This window comes from Ostrinia furnacalis, unplaced genomic scaffold (genome assembly GCF_004193835.3).
Source record: "Ostrinia furnacalis isolate ACB-3 unplaced genomic scaffold, ASM419383v2 OfSCF7018, whole genome shotgun sequence".
NCBI classification, from domain to species: Eukaryota; Metazoa; Arthropoda; class Insecta; order Lepidoptera; family Crambidae; genus Ostrinia; species Ostrinia furnacalis.
The window spans coordinates 206,132-220,636 of record NW_021137257.1 but is presented as its reverse complement, the minus strand read 5'-3'; the positions used below and the strand labels follow the sequence as shown (position 1 = coordinate 220,636).

The window sequence follows — 14,505 nt, the reverse complement described above, 5'->3', positions numbered from 1 at the left end:
TATTGATGAATAATAAAATAAATCATACTAGCTCGATTGATGGTTTCATTTAATTTATTTAAACCAGGTTACCTTTAATAATATTTTTCGTTCATTTATGAAAATATCAAATTAGCCCGTAATCCTGAATCCTGATACATAAATTTAGCCTATTAATTTAACACATGTACGACTGTACTCAGTGTTGCACTATCAAATGCAATTGAAGCGCCTCTATGCCAGGGTTTTTATGTTCCTGGTCAGGCTATATATTGTCGAACAAAATCTTCTTTCTACTATTTTGACAAACGATTAAGGCATAAATCGGAATACAGTGACCGCTTCGTCCATGAAGCTACAGATATTAGCTTCATGGCTTCGTCACAGTCAGTACTGTCACTGTCAGAACTGTCAAATCGTTATCGAACTCGAGCTGGTGCGAACTGCGATGTTATTTTTTATTACCCATTAGTGCTCAGTCTTGAGACAGCAACCACATAACACATAACGCTTTAAAATCTCAGTTTACAGTTACGCTTATCTTCAAAATGGAAATATCTTTTAAAGGGAAAAGAATATTGGTCACCGGCGCTGGACAAGGTTAGAAAAAAATATTTATCGCTTGTATTTATTTACTACTGTACACACGTGTGAATATTCACTACCCATGTATTTAACTATTAATATGCTTTATTACCAAGCGTGAACGAATGACTTCTGCCTTTATAAATGTGTTTTACTTTTAGGTATTGGCCGTGGTATAGCCGTAGAATTATGGCGAGCCGGCGCAAATATTGTAGCGTTATCAAGAACTCGCTCACACCTAGAAGCTCTGCAAAGTGAATATCCTTCAATTGACATAGTTGATGTTGATATTGGGGACTGGGAAAAAACTAGGAAAGTTGTTGAATCTCTTGGACATTTTGATGCACTGGTGAATAATGCAGCAATCGCCATATGCGAGCCCTTCCTGACATGTTCATCAGCTGATTTTGATAAGTATGTTATCAATATGTGTGGTATTTAAAATCTGTTTTTGCAACTTGAATTGGCTTATTCCTAATTTATTTTATTTATGAAAATCCATTTCTGTTATCACCTATTAAAAATCCATAGTTATTAGTATATTTTACTAACTTAACTTCCTTTGTTTCAGAACTTTTAATGTCAATGTAAAAGCAGTACTTAATATAAGTCAAGTTGTTGCTAGAAAAATGATTGAGAATAAAACCCATGGTGCCATTGTCAACATCTCATCACAGGCTTCTAAGGTAAATAATAAAAAAATAAGACTAAAAAGATGGTAAAAAGATTTACTTTTTTACTTCCATTTCATACCTGAAAAGGAAAATGGGATCTCATAGATTGCAGTTTTTGTGTGTTATGAAGTCTTGTTCATTATGATTTTTGTTTTTTTAGGCTGCCCTACATGATCATGCCATTTATGGTGCCTCAAAGGCTGCTCTGGATTCTCTAACCCGTACCATGGCTTTGGAACTAGGCCCTCATGGAATCCGTGTAAACTGCGTCAATCCTACTGTCATCATGACTGAAATGGCTAAAGTTGGCTGGTCTGACCCTGCTAAAGCCAATAGTATGCTGTCAAAGATTCCTCTTGGAAGGTAAGTAAATTATTTACATTTTAATAAAGTAACAATGCTTATTCCACATCTAATTACATTGTTAGATCTTAGCATACAATAAAGTTAATGTCTTAGATTATAAAACTCCCACACTCAGCACTCTTGAATAAAAATAAAGATGTATGCATTGAGATAACCAAGATGAATATTAATTATAGACATTTATAGACATTTATAAGTATTATTATTGTTATTGTAATTTTTTTATTTTTATTTCCATATTAATGTCCTGATTTATTGTTTCTTTTTTGTGTGCCAAATAAATCATTCTTTCTTTCTTTCTTTCTTTCATTAACACTAGATGAAATTAAATTTTCCTGTTACAGGTTTGGTGAAGTTTCTGAAGTAGTGAATGCTGTAGTTTTTCTTCTGAGTGAAAAGTCAAGCATGATCAATGGTGTTGAACTGCCAATTGATGGAGGATATCTAGCCACATAAAAATCTCAATTTGTGTACAAGTCTCTCAGTCTCGAAAATGACTTATTATTTTTATAAATACTTATCCAAATATATTATGTATGTTTTTTCATTCAATGCTTATAGCTTTATCTGAACCAGTGCAATAAGTAGGATAGATCTATGGAAGAAAATATTTAGGCACTAATATAAATTCTCCATCTAATCCATGCTGCACTTTTACTGGATCAGATAGTAGGTATGTGACACTGGAAGTGATTTTTACTACTTTGAAAAGGGTATATACCAAAGAAAATATAGGTCTAAAATATGTTGTTCAGATTTAGACTGTGCCATTATTTTTTGATTGTCAATATAACAGGTATTCAGTGTATTTTTAGTGTACCTAAGTGTGTAACTGTTGTTACTTAGTATTTTGTTCCTATAATTTATCAGACAATAGAAAATGAATTGCGTCACGTGAGGATCAGCACCTCCGCTTACTGAAGGTTAAAAGTTGACATTAAGTATATTATTCTATATTTTAAGTAATATTCTTTTATCATTTAACCCTGTTATTATTATGAAATAAATACATACATAATTTTAAGCATTAAATTTTTCATTTTAGCCACTTAGTCCCAATTTAAAGAAAAATGTGAGGTATAAACAATATATTATTTAATACATATTGTTCACAGTTCCCCTCGCTTTCCTTATCTGACATACTTTAGTTGCCTAAGGAAGTTGTTTATAGTTGCTTTATCACATTTTATACTACACACATTATCAGTATAAACAAGCCAGTTAATCATTATAGCCATTTAATACCTACGCACATACATGTCGTCGATTTAATTTCAAACGTCAATTTTAATTTATTAGATAAAGTGCTTACAAAAATAAACTTACATCAATGGATAAATTCAAGGGGAAAAGAATACTTGTAACTGGTGGTTGCCAAGGTAAGCTTATACAGGATGTATTAAAATGGAGGATTTTTAAATTTTTCATTTCCCACTTATTGTTGACGATCGATCGATGTGAAAGATGGGAATACTTAATCGTATTTTTTTCCATTAATTAACAGGTATAGGTAAAGGCATAGTAACGGAATTATGGAGACAAGGTGCAAGTGTAGTTGCTCTTTCGAATCAGCCTGAAAATCTACAAAAACTTAAGAATGAGTATCCATCTGTGGAAATTGTTAATGTAGATCTTCGAGATTGGGATCAAACACGACAAGTTGTAGAATCTTTAGGAGTCTTCCATGGAGTGGTTAATAATGCTGGAGTGGCTATTATAGAACCATTTTTAGAAAGTAAACCTGGCAGCTTTGACTTGTAATTATTATGTTTCTATAGTACATTTTTATTAATCTTTATGCAGTCACCAAAGATTGTTTCATAACTTTCAGGACTATGGATTTTGTTAAAGCAATGCTTAATGTTAGTCAAATTATAGCCAAAAAGATGATTGACAACAAAATAAAGGGATCAATCGTAAACATATCCTCACAAGCGTCTATGGTAAGCTTTTTCAATTCAAAATGTTTCAATCCTAAAGAATTAATGCCTATTATTACGTGATAATCTTATCAATTTTAGGCTGCACTAAAAGACCACGTCGTTTATTGTGGATCGAAAGGTGCCATAGATGCAATGACGCGCGTTATGGCTTTAGAACTCGGTCCACACGGTATTCGAGTGAATACGGTAAACCCGACAGCCGTCATGACTGATTTAGGTCGCCAAGTGTGGGCTGACCCTGCCAAATCGTCACTAATGCTGTCGAAAATACCACTGGGCAGGTAAATCATAAGTTTAATACATAATTCAATGTCAGCATATGAATGTATTATTTTGGTATTTAATTATTATTTTTTCGCAGATTTGGGGAAGTTCATGAAGTAGTGCATGGCGTACTCTTTCTCTTAAGTGATGGCGCCAGTATGATCTCCGGGGCACAGTTGCCGATCGATGGAGGTTTTCTCGCTACCTAAATCTGGATATTCATTGAAAAACTAATAAACACCTAATCTTTTATTTTACTCAGTTTATTGTGCCAAAGGAATTAATACATACTGGACATAGGAAACAATGCAAGCATAACAATTTATATATAATGCGTATTATGCTAAAGTAGGCTAGCATAAACGTATGTTCAAAGAGAAAATATACTATGGTAAGGTAAATTAAAATGTAACACATTGGTATTTCTAGAACATGTAAAAGTTCCACAATCATCCGCAGTTTACTCATTCAGAGGAAAAGAACGCACTCGAAACTTACTTAAAATTTAGAATTTACGATATTATCCAATAAAAGCCAACGATCGTTTACTAAATTCCTTACTCATTCTACGACTACAATTTGCGTTCATTCCCTCCTTGGCAACGAGTAGACTGTCGGCCGAATAGGGGATATTTGAAATTCATCAAGTAAGAATATCAATCGGTACGCGCCACGCAGCTACACAAGACCCAATAAAAGGTAGGCGTAGAATAACAGCAAATCATTTGAATGACATTAACTCTACAACAGTTATGTATTTATTTTCATTATCTATGATATTGTAAAAAACAGTGTGTCGGCCTTATCTTAATACCTTACAATTATTATATACAAAATTAAGTCCATAAAGTCTTTCGTCGATTAGAGCATACATTTAACGTTAGGAGCAAGCCACGACCTTCCTCGCCACAAGCGTTTGTAATACATTTGTAACACGACACTCCGCCTTCGCACTGCACACTACACTTCCGAACGACTCGACACTAAAACTTCACTACCGTAAACTTAACTAATGCAACGTCATAAGAATTAGTAACACAATATAGGTACCAATATAATATTTTTGGATATTAATCATATGATTACGGGTAAATAACTAAAATCATAATCGAGTTCCTTGCGTATCAATATCAATATTGACGGCGGAGAATATGATTATAATAATTAACTAAACATGACAAATGAACTGTATTGTTATAAGAACACTGATATAGTTATAGATGATGACTGCGAAATGCTACAAAATACCCTGTTGACTATACAACTTATTAATTTGTTTCAACTAATAATTAAGTGCAGTCACTTAAAACTTGGGTAGGAAATATAAATGATAACAGTTTCAAAATAACTATACACAATTTCGTAAATATAAATAAAATAAGCCTATTTTGCTTATTTTTGACAAAATTAACTAAAGTATGAATATAAAAATAACTACTAATATGTATGATGTATCGTGACAACAAGATGATTATATCAACCCCAGAGCGTTTTCAAAACAAACCCTTAGTAAAAAATTATATCATTTATACAAAAATTGAACCTAATTCTCAGTCATATTAAGAGAAGGATAGTCCATTCCAGTCAAAAGGTGACGCCGAACAAACCAATCATCTAGTTCCCTATATGAATGTTCCCCACATTTCAAGTTTTACATTGGAATATTTACAGAATGTTATCAACAAATGTTATTAGTAGCAAGTTTCGCTTAGGTTCCACGTTATGGAATAAACTAAAAATAAGAAACGAGTTATAATTGCAATTATAATTATACCTCGTGTTAGATGAGACATGAAATGGTAACCAATTACAAAATATATTGATACAACCCAACTAAGCAGTCATATTAAGTTTACAAAATATGAAAATTTGGTAAATTATATGAGATCATAGTTAGCATGAACAGAAAAGTGATAAAGGAAAGAATTTACGGGAATGTGTTTGTCTAGAGTCAGAGTGATAACTAAAACCAGATAAGTTCTTTAGAAACACAATCTATTTTCAAAAAAGAATGTTACATTCCCATTCAAGATCTTCGAGCTCAATTATGACAATTTCCTAAACGTTATATCTGATTTAATTAGCAAACTTACCTAGTTAAAACTATGGCAGTGGCTGGACAATTTATTTTTTATACGGATTGGCAATAATTACATCAAGCCTGAACAATGTTTATTTAGATAAAATTTTAGTCGCCATTCCATGAATAAAATATGGAAGACAAAATATTAACAAAATCACACTTAACCGCATTAAAACAGTTTGAAAAAAGAAATGAAGAAATAATATTGCACAATACATTATATGCCAACTAATTTACATGCTAAAGTTCTGAATCAGAGACTCAACAATCATCAGTTGTCACAGTCAATCTATTAAATATGAAAACAAAATGGCAATTAGGAAATGCACATGGCATATTAAATAGCCAGTAGAAATATTTAATTGCAAAAACCGTCTTGTGGTAAATTTAATTTACACTCTTCTATTTTTTTTTAATGATTTCTGTACAAGCATTTGTGAACTTTCATGATCAGCCCAGCAGTCACAATTTTGAAGAGAAATGTAAATTAAATTCAACAAAGGACGAGATAAATGATAATTTTGTCAGTATGATTCATTTCTATGTCTAAATATAACTGAGCATAAAGTACAATGGATGCACGGGCAGGCCTAACAGCTATGCTTAAATGAGTCACATTAAAAACAATGAAAACGTCAATTTTACCTAGTTCTCGGCCCACTCACGATCTTAGTCTAAAATTAAATAATTTACAATACATATGAACGTTAACGTGAATGCATACAAAATTCCTTAGTTTTACAGAAATCGCATTCCGAGCGGGGAGGAGCGTCGCGGGACGCCCGCGCTCGCATCAATTCCGGATCGATCGACGCGCCGAAGCCGTCGTCGACAACACCATCATAATACGTGGATATACCGAGTCTGTGGGACGTCCGCTCGAGCGGACAGATCGCGGAGGTCACAACATGAACAGGGTCCTACGACGGGGCCTCCCTGCGGCGCCGCGAGCCGCCTCACCGCCACTCCGAGATGGCCGCCACCGTCGTGCTGGGCTGCCCCGCCGCGCCCGCCGCTGCAACAATAAATAAATTCAATAAAATGCTATTTATTTCTCACCACAAGTAGATGCAATATGCTTACAATCTTCTATATATATAAAAGAAAGTCGTGTTAGTTACACCACTTATAACTCAAGAACGGCTGAACCGATTTAGCTGAAAATTGTCAGGGAGGTAGTTTAGAGCCAGGAGAAGGACATAGGATACTTTTTATCCCGTTCGAAATAAAAAAAAGTCTGCTTATTTATTGCCATTAAGGCGGAACAAAGTTCGCCGGGTCAGCTAGTTAGGTATAAACTAAATACATGTAACTTGTTTGTGGAGACTGGTGATCTATGGTAAGTAAAAGATACTTGTGTTACACCAGGTCTTACTTATAAATACTTATAAGTAGGATCTTTTTTAAGTATTTTAATGATTAGTTTTTTTTTTATAAAAAGGTCCTCTTTCTCGTGGTACGATAACTTATTTAACCATCTATAAAGTTTCTTTACATTCGTGCTTGTTTTTAGGGTAAATAATAGTAACAAAGCATTAATTTTATCGTAGTTTAGGTCCTTGCGTATAACACGCGTTACACACTTATCCATCGAATACACATTGGATTCTCAACTGATAAATTCAGTTGGGTCGTGTATAAGTGCCCTGAAAAAGGCCTGCATAAAGAATTCGTTTTGATTTGAGCTACTGGCACTATTACTATCTTGAATCCTATATTGGCTATATAGGCTAATCCTATATAGCCAGGATCAACAGCTTCGTTACTATCAATAAAACTAAGGTTAAACTATTAACTGTGTCAATAATATTCTTCTTGAAAAACTATCAGTTTGTCTGGGATTTTTTTTAAAATTTTAAATCAAAGCCACGATTTTATTTGAAGTTGAATACTAAATTATGTTAGGCTGGTTTTAGTGTCACGCGGACCGTCCGGTGCGGACCCGCTCCCCACGGCCAATCTGTATGAACTTCTAGGGAGCGTTTTAGAGTAATGCGGTCCGGAGGAACCGCTCCGCTCCCTTACAGTTCATACATATCGGCTGTGCGGAGCGATCCGTACTGACAGTCCGCGTGACACTAAAACCAGCCTTAAACTGAAAGGATCAGCAACAAGATCCAGTCAGTAAAAACACAAAAAAACACATGATGTCGTATAATGACCTCTAATCTCGATTAGAGGACATAACACACCTAAGGTGACGTTTGTTTTAATAAATATGATAAACTATTTATTACCAATCACTTACTAGTTTCCTGTTCTTGATTTTGTTCGTGGCGCCTGAGCGTGCGGTCATTTGCGCCGGACTGGTAGTTGCCTCGTTGACCACCTGTAATTGATCATTAGCTTGCAATCATCATATCATAATGCCTTTATTTTAATGACTTCTCAATTTAAACCATAAGGAAATGACAATAAGGATCTATTATTTGATGTCAACTAACAATAAATAGATATAATTTATATAATGCTATAAATTATGAATACCAAAAACAGTAACTTGCTCAAATGTAGTTTGTGTAAAATAAATATTTACCATTATCACAGTTTTATTTGAGGCACATCTTGAATTAATAGGCAGTGCGAGACGCAGTCGCTAACTACTACGCGTCACGTGTCGATAAACGTGCCGCGCATAACCTTAAGGGACGTCGTGGTTACCAAGATGTATCTATGCTTAAATACGTATGGACTGGGGTTAGGACACCACCAGTCAATTGTTAGATTAATAATAAAGCCTTTAGACCAAGGCTGCTCAACCTTTTGAAGAGTCGGGCCAAACGGTGGATTCAGTCGTTAACGACGGGCCACCTACATTTTTGACAGCTAACTTCAAAGAGATCTTAGTTTGTACCGTGCTCGGCGGGCCACTTAAAATTCTTTTGGGGGCCACACTGTGGCCAGCGGGCCTGGAGTTGAGCAGCCTTGTTTTAGACGAAAGGCATGAAATTCCTTAGAATCACAGGCCAAAATAGTGTCATCCATCTACACAAAAGCAGTTTTTTTTTTCATTTAAAGCTTTTTTAACCTTTAACTATGGACGTGAAAAAAAAATCGCACTCCCATGGACGTCGGGTCTCACAGACCCCTATCTAACATTCTTCTTATTTTCATATCTGAATCAATTTGAATTTATTAAAGAGTTGATATATATCTAATAACTATTAATAAAGGATTTAGTAGTAAATGTAATCAAATTTTAACCATAATTTAATTATTTTTTCGCAAATTTAAAAAACTTAGACATTTTTCAGTGTAAATTGACTTGCCACCACATATAGGCTCCTTGATTACAGTCGATCATTAATAAATGAAAGTAATATTTTTTTCTTTGCTAATTAATAACCATGTAACATAAAAACAAACAGAATTTCTGAAGGACATAAAAATTTTGACAAGGGTTAAAGTTACTAAAATTAAACACAGTGGCCTAGAACACTAAAGACAAATTATTTCTACAGGCATATGTTATCTTTCTTTGAGAGCTTTAGTAGGCAAAATGTACACCATTCAGAATCGGAATCTGCAGCAATAGTAAATTCTAAGACATCTAAACTCAAAAGCAGAATCGTCTACAAGTAATACCTTACTCCTGAAATGTTCTTTAGATAGTTGGGCTAATAATATAGCTGATGTACTCAGATACTTTCTGCCATTATGTATTCTTAAACTAGAACAATTTACTTAAGATTATAATAATATAATATAAAAAATTATAGTTGACAAGTCACATACATACAAGTATGTTTGTATGGAAATTATAGTCATCGGGTCTCCCAGACCCGGACAAAATTTTGAATGGTTATTACTCACGTAATAAGTGCCGGAAGATGCGATTTTATGCCTCCTCAGTCCAAACACAGTTAAAACTGAAGCTACTGAGATGGTCGAGAGCAACCCGTGGCGGGAAGGTGTTTAAACCGAGAAATCGGAAAGGGGGGTGGGCCTCTGAGACCCGACGTCCATAGTTAAAGGTTAAATCAATTTCACTCTTCTTGGGAAACAAAACTGGTCATTGAGCCAGTATAAACAACCAGATTTGCTTTGGTAAATACAAGCTGTCTATCTGCAGTTATTTGTTTTTAATATCATCTAAATAAATACATACCAAACTTGAGCATATTCCAGTCAAAGACGTAGTCATAAGTGAATCCTTGTCGATGGAAGAGCGTGCGGAACAGTTGACGCAAGTGACTGTAGTCTGGGCGCTCTTCAAAGCGCAACCGTCGGCAGTACTTTAGGTACAACTGGAACTCGATTGGGTGGTTCTGTAATGACAAAAGTGCTTTATTTTAACCAAATGTTTAATGATAAATTAATTAAATTTAAAAGAACCAAGTAAAAATGTACTTTCAGAAAAAAGGCATTGTTTGAATGTGTCATAATTAAAAAAAAATACATCCCTGATAAGAATCAATTCAAGTTTACGTAATGATGTTTTTATGACTCTCATCCCAGACAAAGAAAACTTATTATACAGTAGAACAGTCATACATTGTTACTGTGTAGTAAGTTTATTTACTATCTGTAACTTTGCTTAAAAATAATTATTATTGAAATGTTTGAAAGACAACTCATTGCCAAACCAAGTACTTACTTTACAAAGTTCATCAAATGGTGTGGATAATTTTTTCTCAGATATTCTTTCATATTTCTGACGTTTGGTAACAGCCTTGAGGCCTTGCCATGGTAAACTACCACGGTTGAAATACATCAGCACATAACCCAACGATTCCAAATCATCGCGACGAGATTGCTCAATGCCTAAATGAGTGTTCACTGAAGCATATCTTGCAGTACCTGTAATAGTTTAAAAAGTGATGGTTTAAGTAGGTGATTCTGTCTTGATTGTTAGAAAATGTATCTCTTCAGTAAATAAAAAGAAAAATTAGTCCACCTTATTCAGATATACATAGATATAATTGTCAGGAATGTGTAAGCCCAAATAATACAATTGGTATTATTGGGATTATCAAAGCAAGTTTATTATTTACTAAATTAGTACAAACAAATTGTTTTGTTGTGTATCTTACCTGTCAAATTTTTGTTTTCTCTGTATGGAATATGTTGCAATGTGCGAGGATCTTTGTACTTCTTTGCTAAGCCAAAATCTATTATATACACTAAGTTTCCTTTTTTACCTAAACCCATAAGGAAGTTATCCGGCTTGATATCTCTGCAAAAATAATAACAAGTTATGAATATAATAATGATAATTATATGCTATTAATTGGACTGCATTTAGGCAATTTATTTACTGTGTTTAGCAATATATTATTTTTAAAAAGAAATACAGCAATTAGATTTGCATTTCAGTCATGATAAACTTCAAAGATAATTTACAGATAAGTCACTGCCATAGTGATGTTCTTATCTCTGACCTTACAACCTACATCAACATGAAATGCTATTACTAGACTTAATAACATACCTATGGATAAAGTTTCTGTAATGTATGTCCTCAATGCGGGTGATGAGCTGGTCAGCTAACAGGAGCACAGTCTTGAGGGAGAAACGGCGAGAACAAAAGTTGAAGAGGTCTTCCAATGATGGTCCTAGGAGTTCCATTACCATAACATTGTAATCCCCTTCTGATCCACACCATTTTATAGCAGGGATTCCAACTATTGAAACAAAAGAGATATCTTATAAATAACACAATTACACATTCATTCTAATTGAAATGTCTTTTACTTCATCAAGAAGTGTGAAACATGTTACAGGCAAGAATCCCAAACTTCATTGTGTATGTAATTTCAGGTAATGTTGACTAATCTTTTGTTAAATGCACAATAACGTCTGCTAGTAATTATCACATTATTTTTAACTAATATCGGCCCTTTACATCACAAACAGGTTGTTTAGCTAACCTAATAAATTTTAAGGAATACTTACCACCCCCTTGCATCAATTTGTAAAATTTGCTTTCTATGTGCAGTTGTGGGTGCCTCGTTTTTATACATTCTAATTTGATAGCTACCTCCTCTCTTGTCACAATGTTGGTTCCTGGAATACAAAATACACTTTGGTTGAGAATAGATTCGTGTACAAACTTCCAATTGCAATGGGTTATGGTCTTGAAGGCAAAAATGAACCAAATTCCACATACACATAACAAGTTACACACAAAGCATTCAACTGGCCCAATTAACAAATAAAATGAGCAATGTGTGTAGGACTATCGCAGAATACCACGCTCCTGACACAAAAAGTAGATATTTCGAAACAAAAAAATCGCAGCTGGCCTACAATAGTGACCATCTTTCTTTGTTTACAATCGTCTTGGACCTTACTCACCGAGATATATGTCTCCGAAAGATCCTGAGCCAATTTTACGACCCAGTCGGTATTTATTACCGACACGAAGTTCCATTTTGATAGTTTCTAGGAGATGAAATCACAATAATATCACTGACCACCGATTCATTACAGGACGGCCATATTGCGATAGACGCAGATCTCTATTTGGGCGAACTCTATAATTTTGGGTGGAATTTGTTAAAACGCCTTGTGTATTGCAACGCCCTATGACTTGTAACTTGTGCACTTAAACTATTATTCACAAAAGCTTCGTTATTTACTTAAAATCAAGAAATTTGATAATTTATTCTAGCTACACACGCACATGAGGAATTTTTTCGACAGATCGTTCAAAAATCATGGATAGAAAATGGGAGTAATGTCATTATACGTTCCTGGCAACACCGGCACTACTATCTTTTTTTAAAAGTGTTAAGGCAGAGGATTCATGCTATTTAAGCCACACAAATTCAACTCATTGTTGATAATATTCATTGAGCATTATATGGTTGGCTGATATTAATACGGGTCTCCAGCGTGTGTTTTTCCCTACATGATAAAAAAACAGAGCCCCGATTACGGTAACTTTTAACGTCAACAATCCAGACACGCTTCTCGATTCTGCGATACGATTGGTCGTTCAACAGCATACGTCAGCTGTTTTGACCAATCGTATTGCAGAATCAGAAACGCGTCTGGATTGTAGACGTTAAAAGTTACCGTAATCGGGGCTCAGAACATATGATAGGCGATTTTGTTGACTGTTGATATGTTTTTGTTGATTGTGTAGAGCAAAACACACGATGAAGACCAGAGCCCCGATTACGGTAATTTTTAACGTTTCCAATCCAGACGCGCTTCATCGATTCTGCGATACGATTGGTCAAAACAGCTGACGTACGCTGTTTTGATCATTACGCTGATCCGTAATCGGGGCTCAGACTTTAAACAATATCGAGATCTTAATCTTGGTTCATCCGAAAGTCTAAAATTGTTGTGTGTATGTTGCCCAATAGACGTTTTATAATACTATTATTGTGATATACACATGTAGTGCGCACCAACCTTAATTTACGCCACACCGGAGCTGAGTAATAAAAAAAATCCTCTTTACACTTTTTTATTAGCACAGTGCAGTTTGTGGTTGCCAGTGTTGAGGGATTTTTAATGCTCTATTTATCCACATTTAGCTTTCCCGCCAAAAAGTCTTGGTTTGAAATTTTGACCTACACTACAGGTTGCCTGGATTCACCAGCTAGTCCAGGCTACTACCTACCTGTGTTACTACCTACTACCTACCTGTGCTACTACCTACTACCTACCTGTGCTCAGGGCCGCGCCGCCCCTGTGTGCGAAGTGTGCGGCGCACACAGGCGCCAAGACAATAGGGGCGCCGCGCCGCTACTGCCACCTAATTTTTTTAATGTAGTATCGATAAGTAAGTAGGTACAGTATGCGCAACATAGACCTTGTACACAACAAAACAAATATTACGCTTATTAAACAAGTCTCTCAATATTTATATTATTATGTTTATTACCCTTACCCATGTGACATGCAATAAATAATTTGAATTTGAATTTGAATATGATTCACGTTTATAGTTTCATTTTACGCTTAGGGTTTTAGTTTACATTACTTACGAGCTCAACGTTAAAACGGCAGCAGTTCTTTTGAACCGTAGAGGCGCCGAGTTTGTAATAGGTACTTACAAGTTTTTTATGACTATGAGTGAGTTTATGAACGCAACCCGATGCGATGCGTGCGACATAAGCGGGATGGGGTCACGGGGATTTTGAATGACGAGATAGCCAAGCCAAAACCACAATATACAGGGTGTTTGGCGGAAGGTTAGACAAACTTGGTGGGTGTATAGGTAAGGTCATTTTAAGAATACAAGTTCGCCCAATTTACCCTAAAGTATTTTTCACGTAAGATGATCCGTATGACACTTCAAGGTTATCCATATTACGCATACTACATATTTTATATGCAGAATATTTTTGAAAAAATATTTGTATTTTATTAGCAATATAATAGAAAAAAAATTAACTGCTTGTCTTGAAATATATAGTAAAATCTGAGTATATTGATTATATTTTAATTAAATACGATGTAAACATATTTTTTATTTAATGTACGCAATGTGTGAAACGGAATAGATTTAGTGCTGGGATATTTGTTGTTTAACAAAATCGATTATTTCCGCGGTTCATTAATCGATTGCAGTGAATACTTAGTTATTAAAAACATCACAAAAATCAACTATATTTTTCGATCGTTGACTTTAATAAACGCATTGAAAATAAAT

At 34.7% G+C, this 14,505-nt stretch overlaps 3 protein-coding genes across 4 annotated transcripts; 2 read left to right on the top strand and 1 right to left on the bottom strand.

The window, feature by feature from the left end:
• The first annotated feature begins 379 nt into the window (after nucleotides 1-379).
• LOC114363212 (L-xylulose reductase-like) lies at nucleotides 380-2,471 on the top strand. Its single transcript, XM_028318872.1, has 5 exons — nucleotides 380-579; nucleotides 726-978; nucleotides 1,136-1,250; nucleotides 1,399-1,601; nucleotides 1,949-2,471. The coding sequence occupies exons 1-5, from the start codon at nucleotides 528-530 to the stop codon at nucleotides 2,058-2,060; spliced, it is 735 nt and encodes a 244-aa protein (XP_028174673.1). The 5' UTR covers nucleotides 380-527; the 3' UTR covers nucleotides 2,061-2,471.
• A 463-nt stretch (nucleotides 2,472-2,934) lies between these two features.
• LOC114363202 (D-erythrulose reductase-like) lies at nucleotides 2,935-4,181 on the top strand. The gene is made up of 5 exons (XM_028318860.1): nucleotides 2,935-2,983; nucleotides 3,109-3,361; nucleotides 3,436-3,547; nucleotides 3,626-3,828; nucleotides 3,909-4,181. The coding sequence occupies exons 1-5, from the start codon at nucleotides 2,935-2,937 to the stop codon at nucleotides 4,018-4,020; spliced, it is 729 nt and encodes a 242-aa protein (XP_028174661.1). The 3' UTR covers nucleotides 4,021-4,181.
• A 97-nt stretch (nucleotides 4,182-4,278) lies between these two features.
• Nucleotides 4,279-12,569, bottom strand: dco (discs overgrown casein kinase 1). 2 transcript variants are annotated; one of them, XM_028318858.1, is made up of 8 exons: nucleotides 12,192-12,569; nucleotides 11,790-11,900; nucleotides 11,326-11,518; nucleotides 10,928-11,070; nucleotides 10,492-10,694; nucleotides 10,003-10,162; nucleotides 8,143-8,223; nucleotides 4,279-6,909 (listed from the first exon to the last, which is right to left on the bottom strand). In XM_028318858.1, exons 1-8 carry the CDS (start codon nucleotides 12,265-12,267, stop codon nucleotides 6,851-6,853), a joined length of 1,026 nt encoding a protein of 341 aa, XP_028174659.1. In that variant the 5' UTR covers nucleotides 12,268-12,569; the 3' UTR covers nucleotides 4,279-6,850. The 2 variants fall into 2 exon arrangements, with proteins under 2 accessions (XP_028174659.1, XP_028174660.1); XM_028318859.1 differs by having other exon boundaries at nucleotides 8,132-8,223; nucleotides 12,192-12,267.
• Between the last annotated feature and the right edge of the window lie 1,936 nt (nucleotides 12,570-14,505).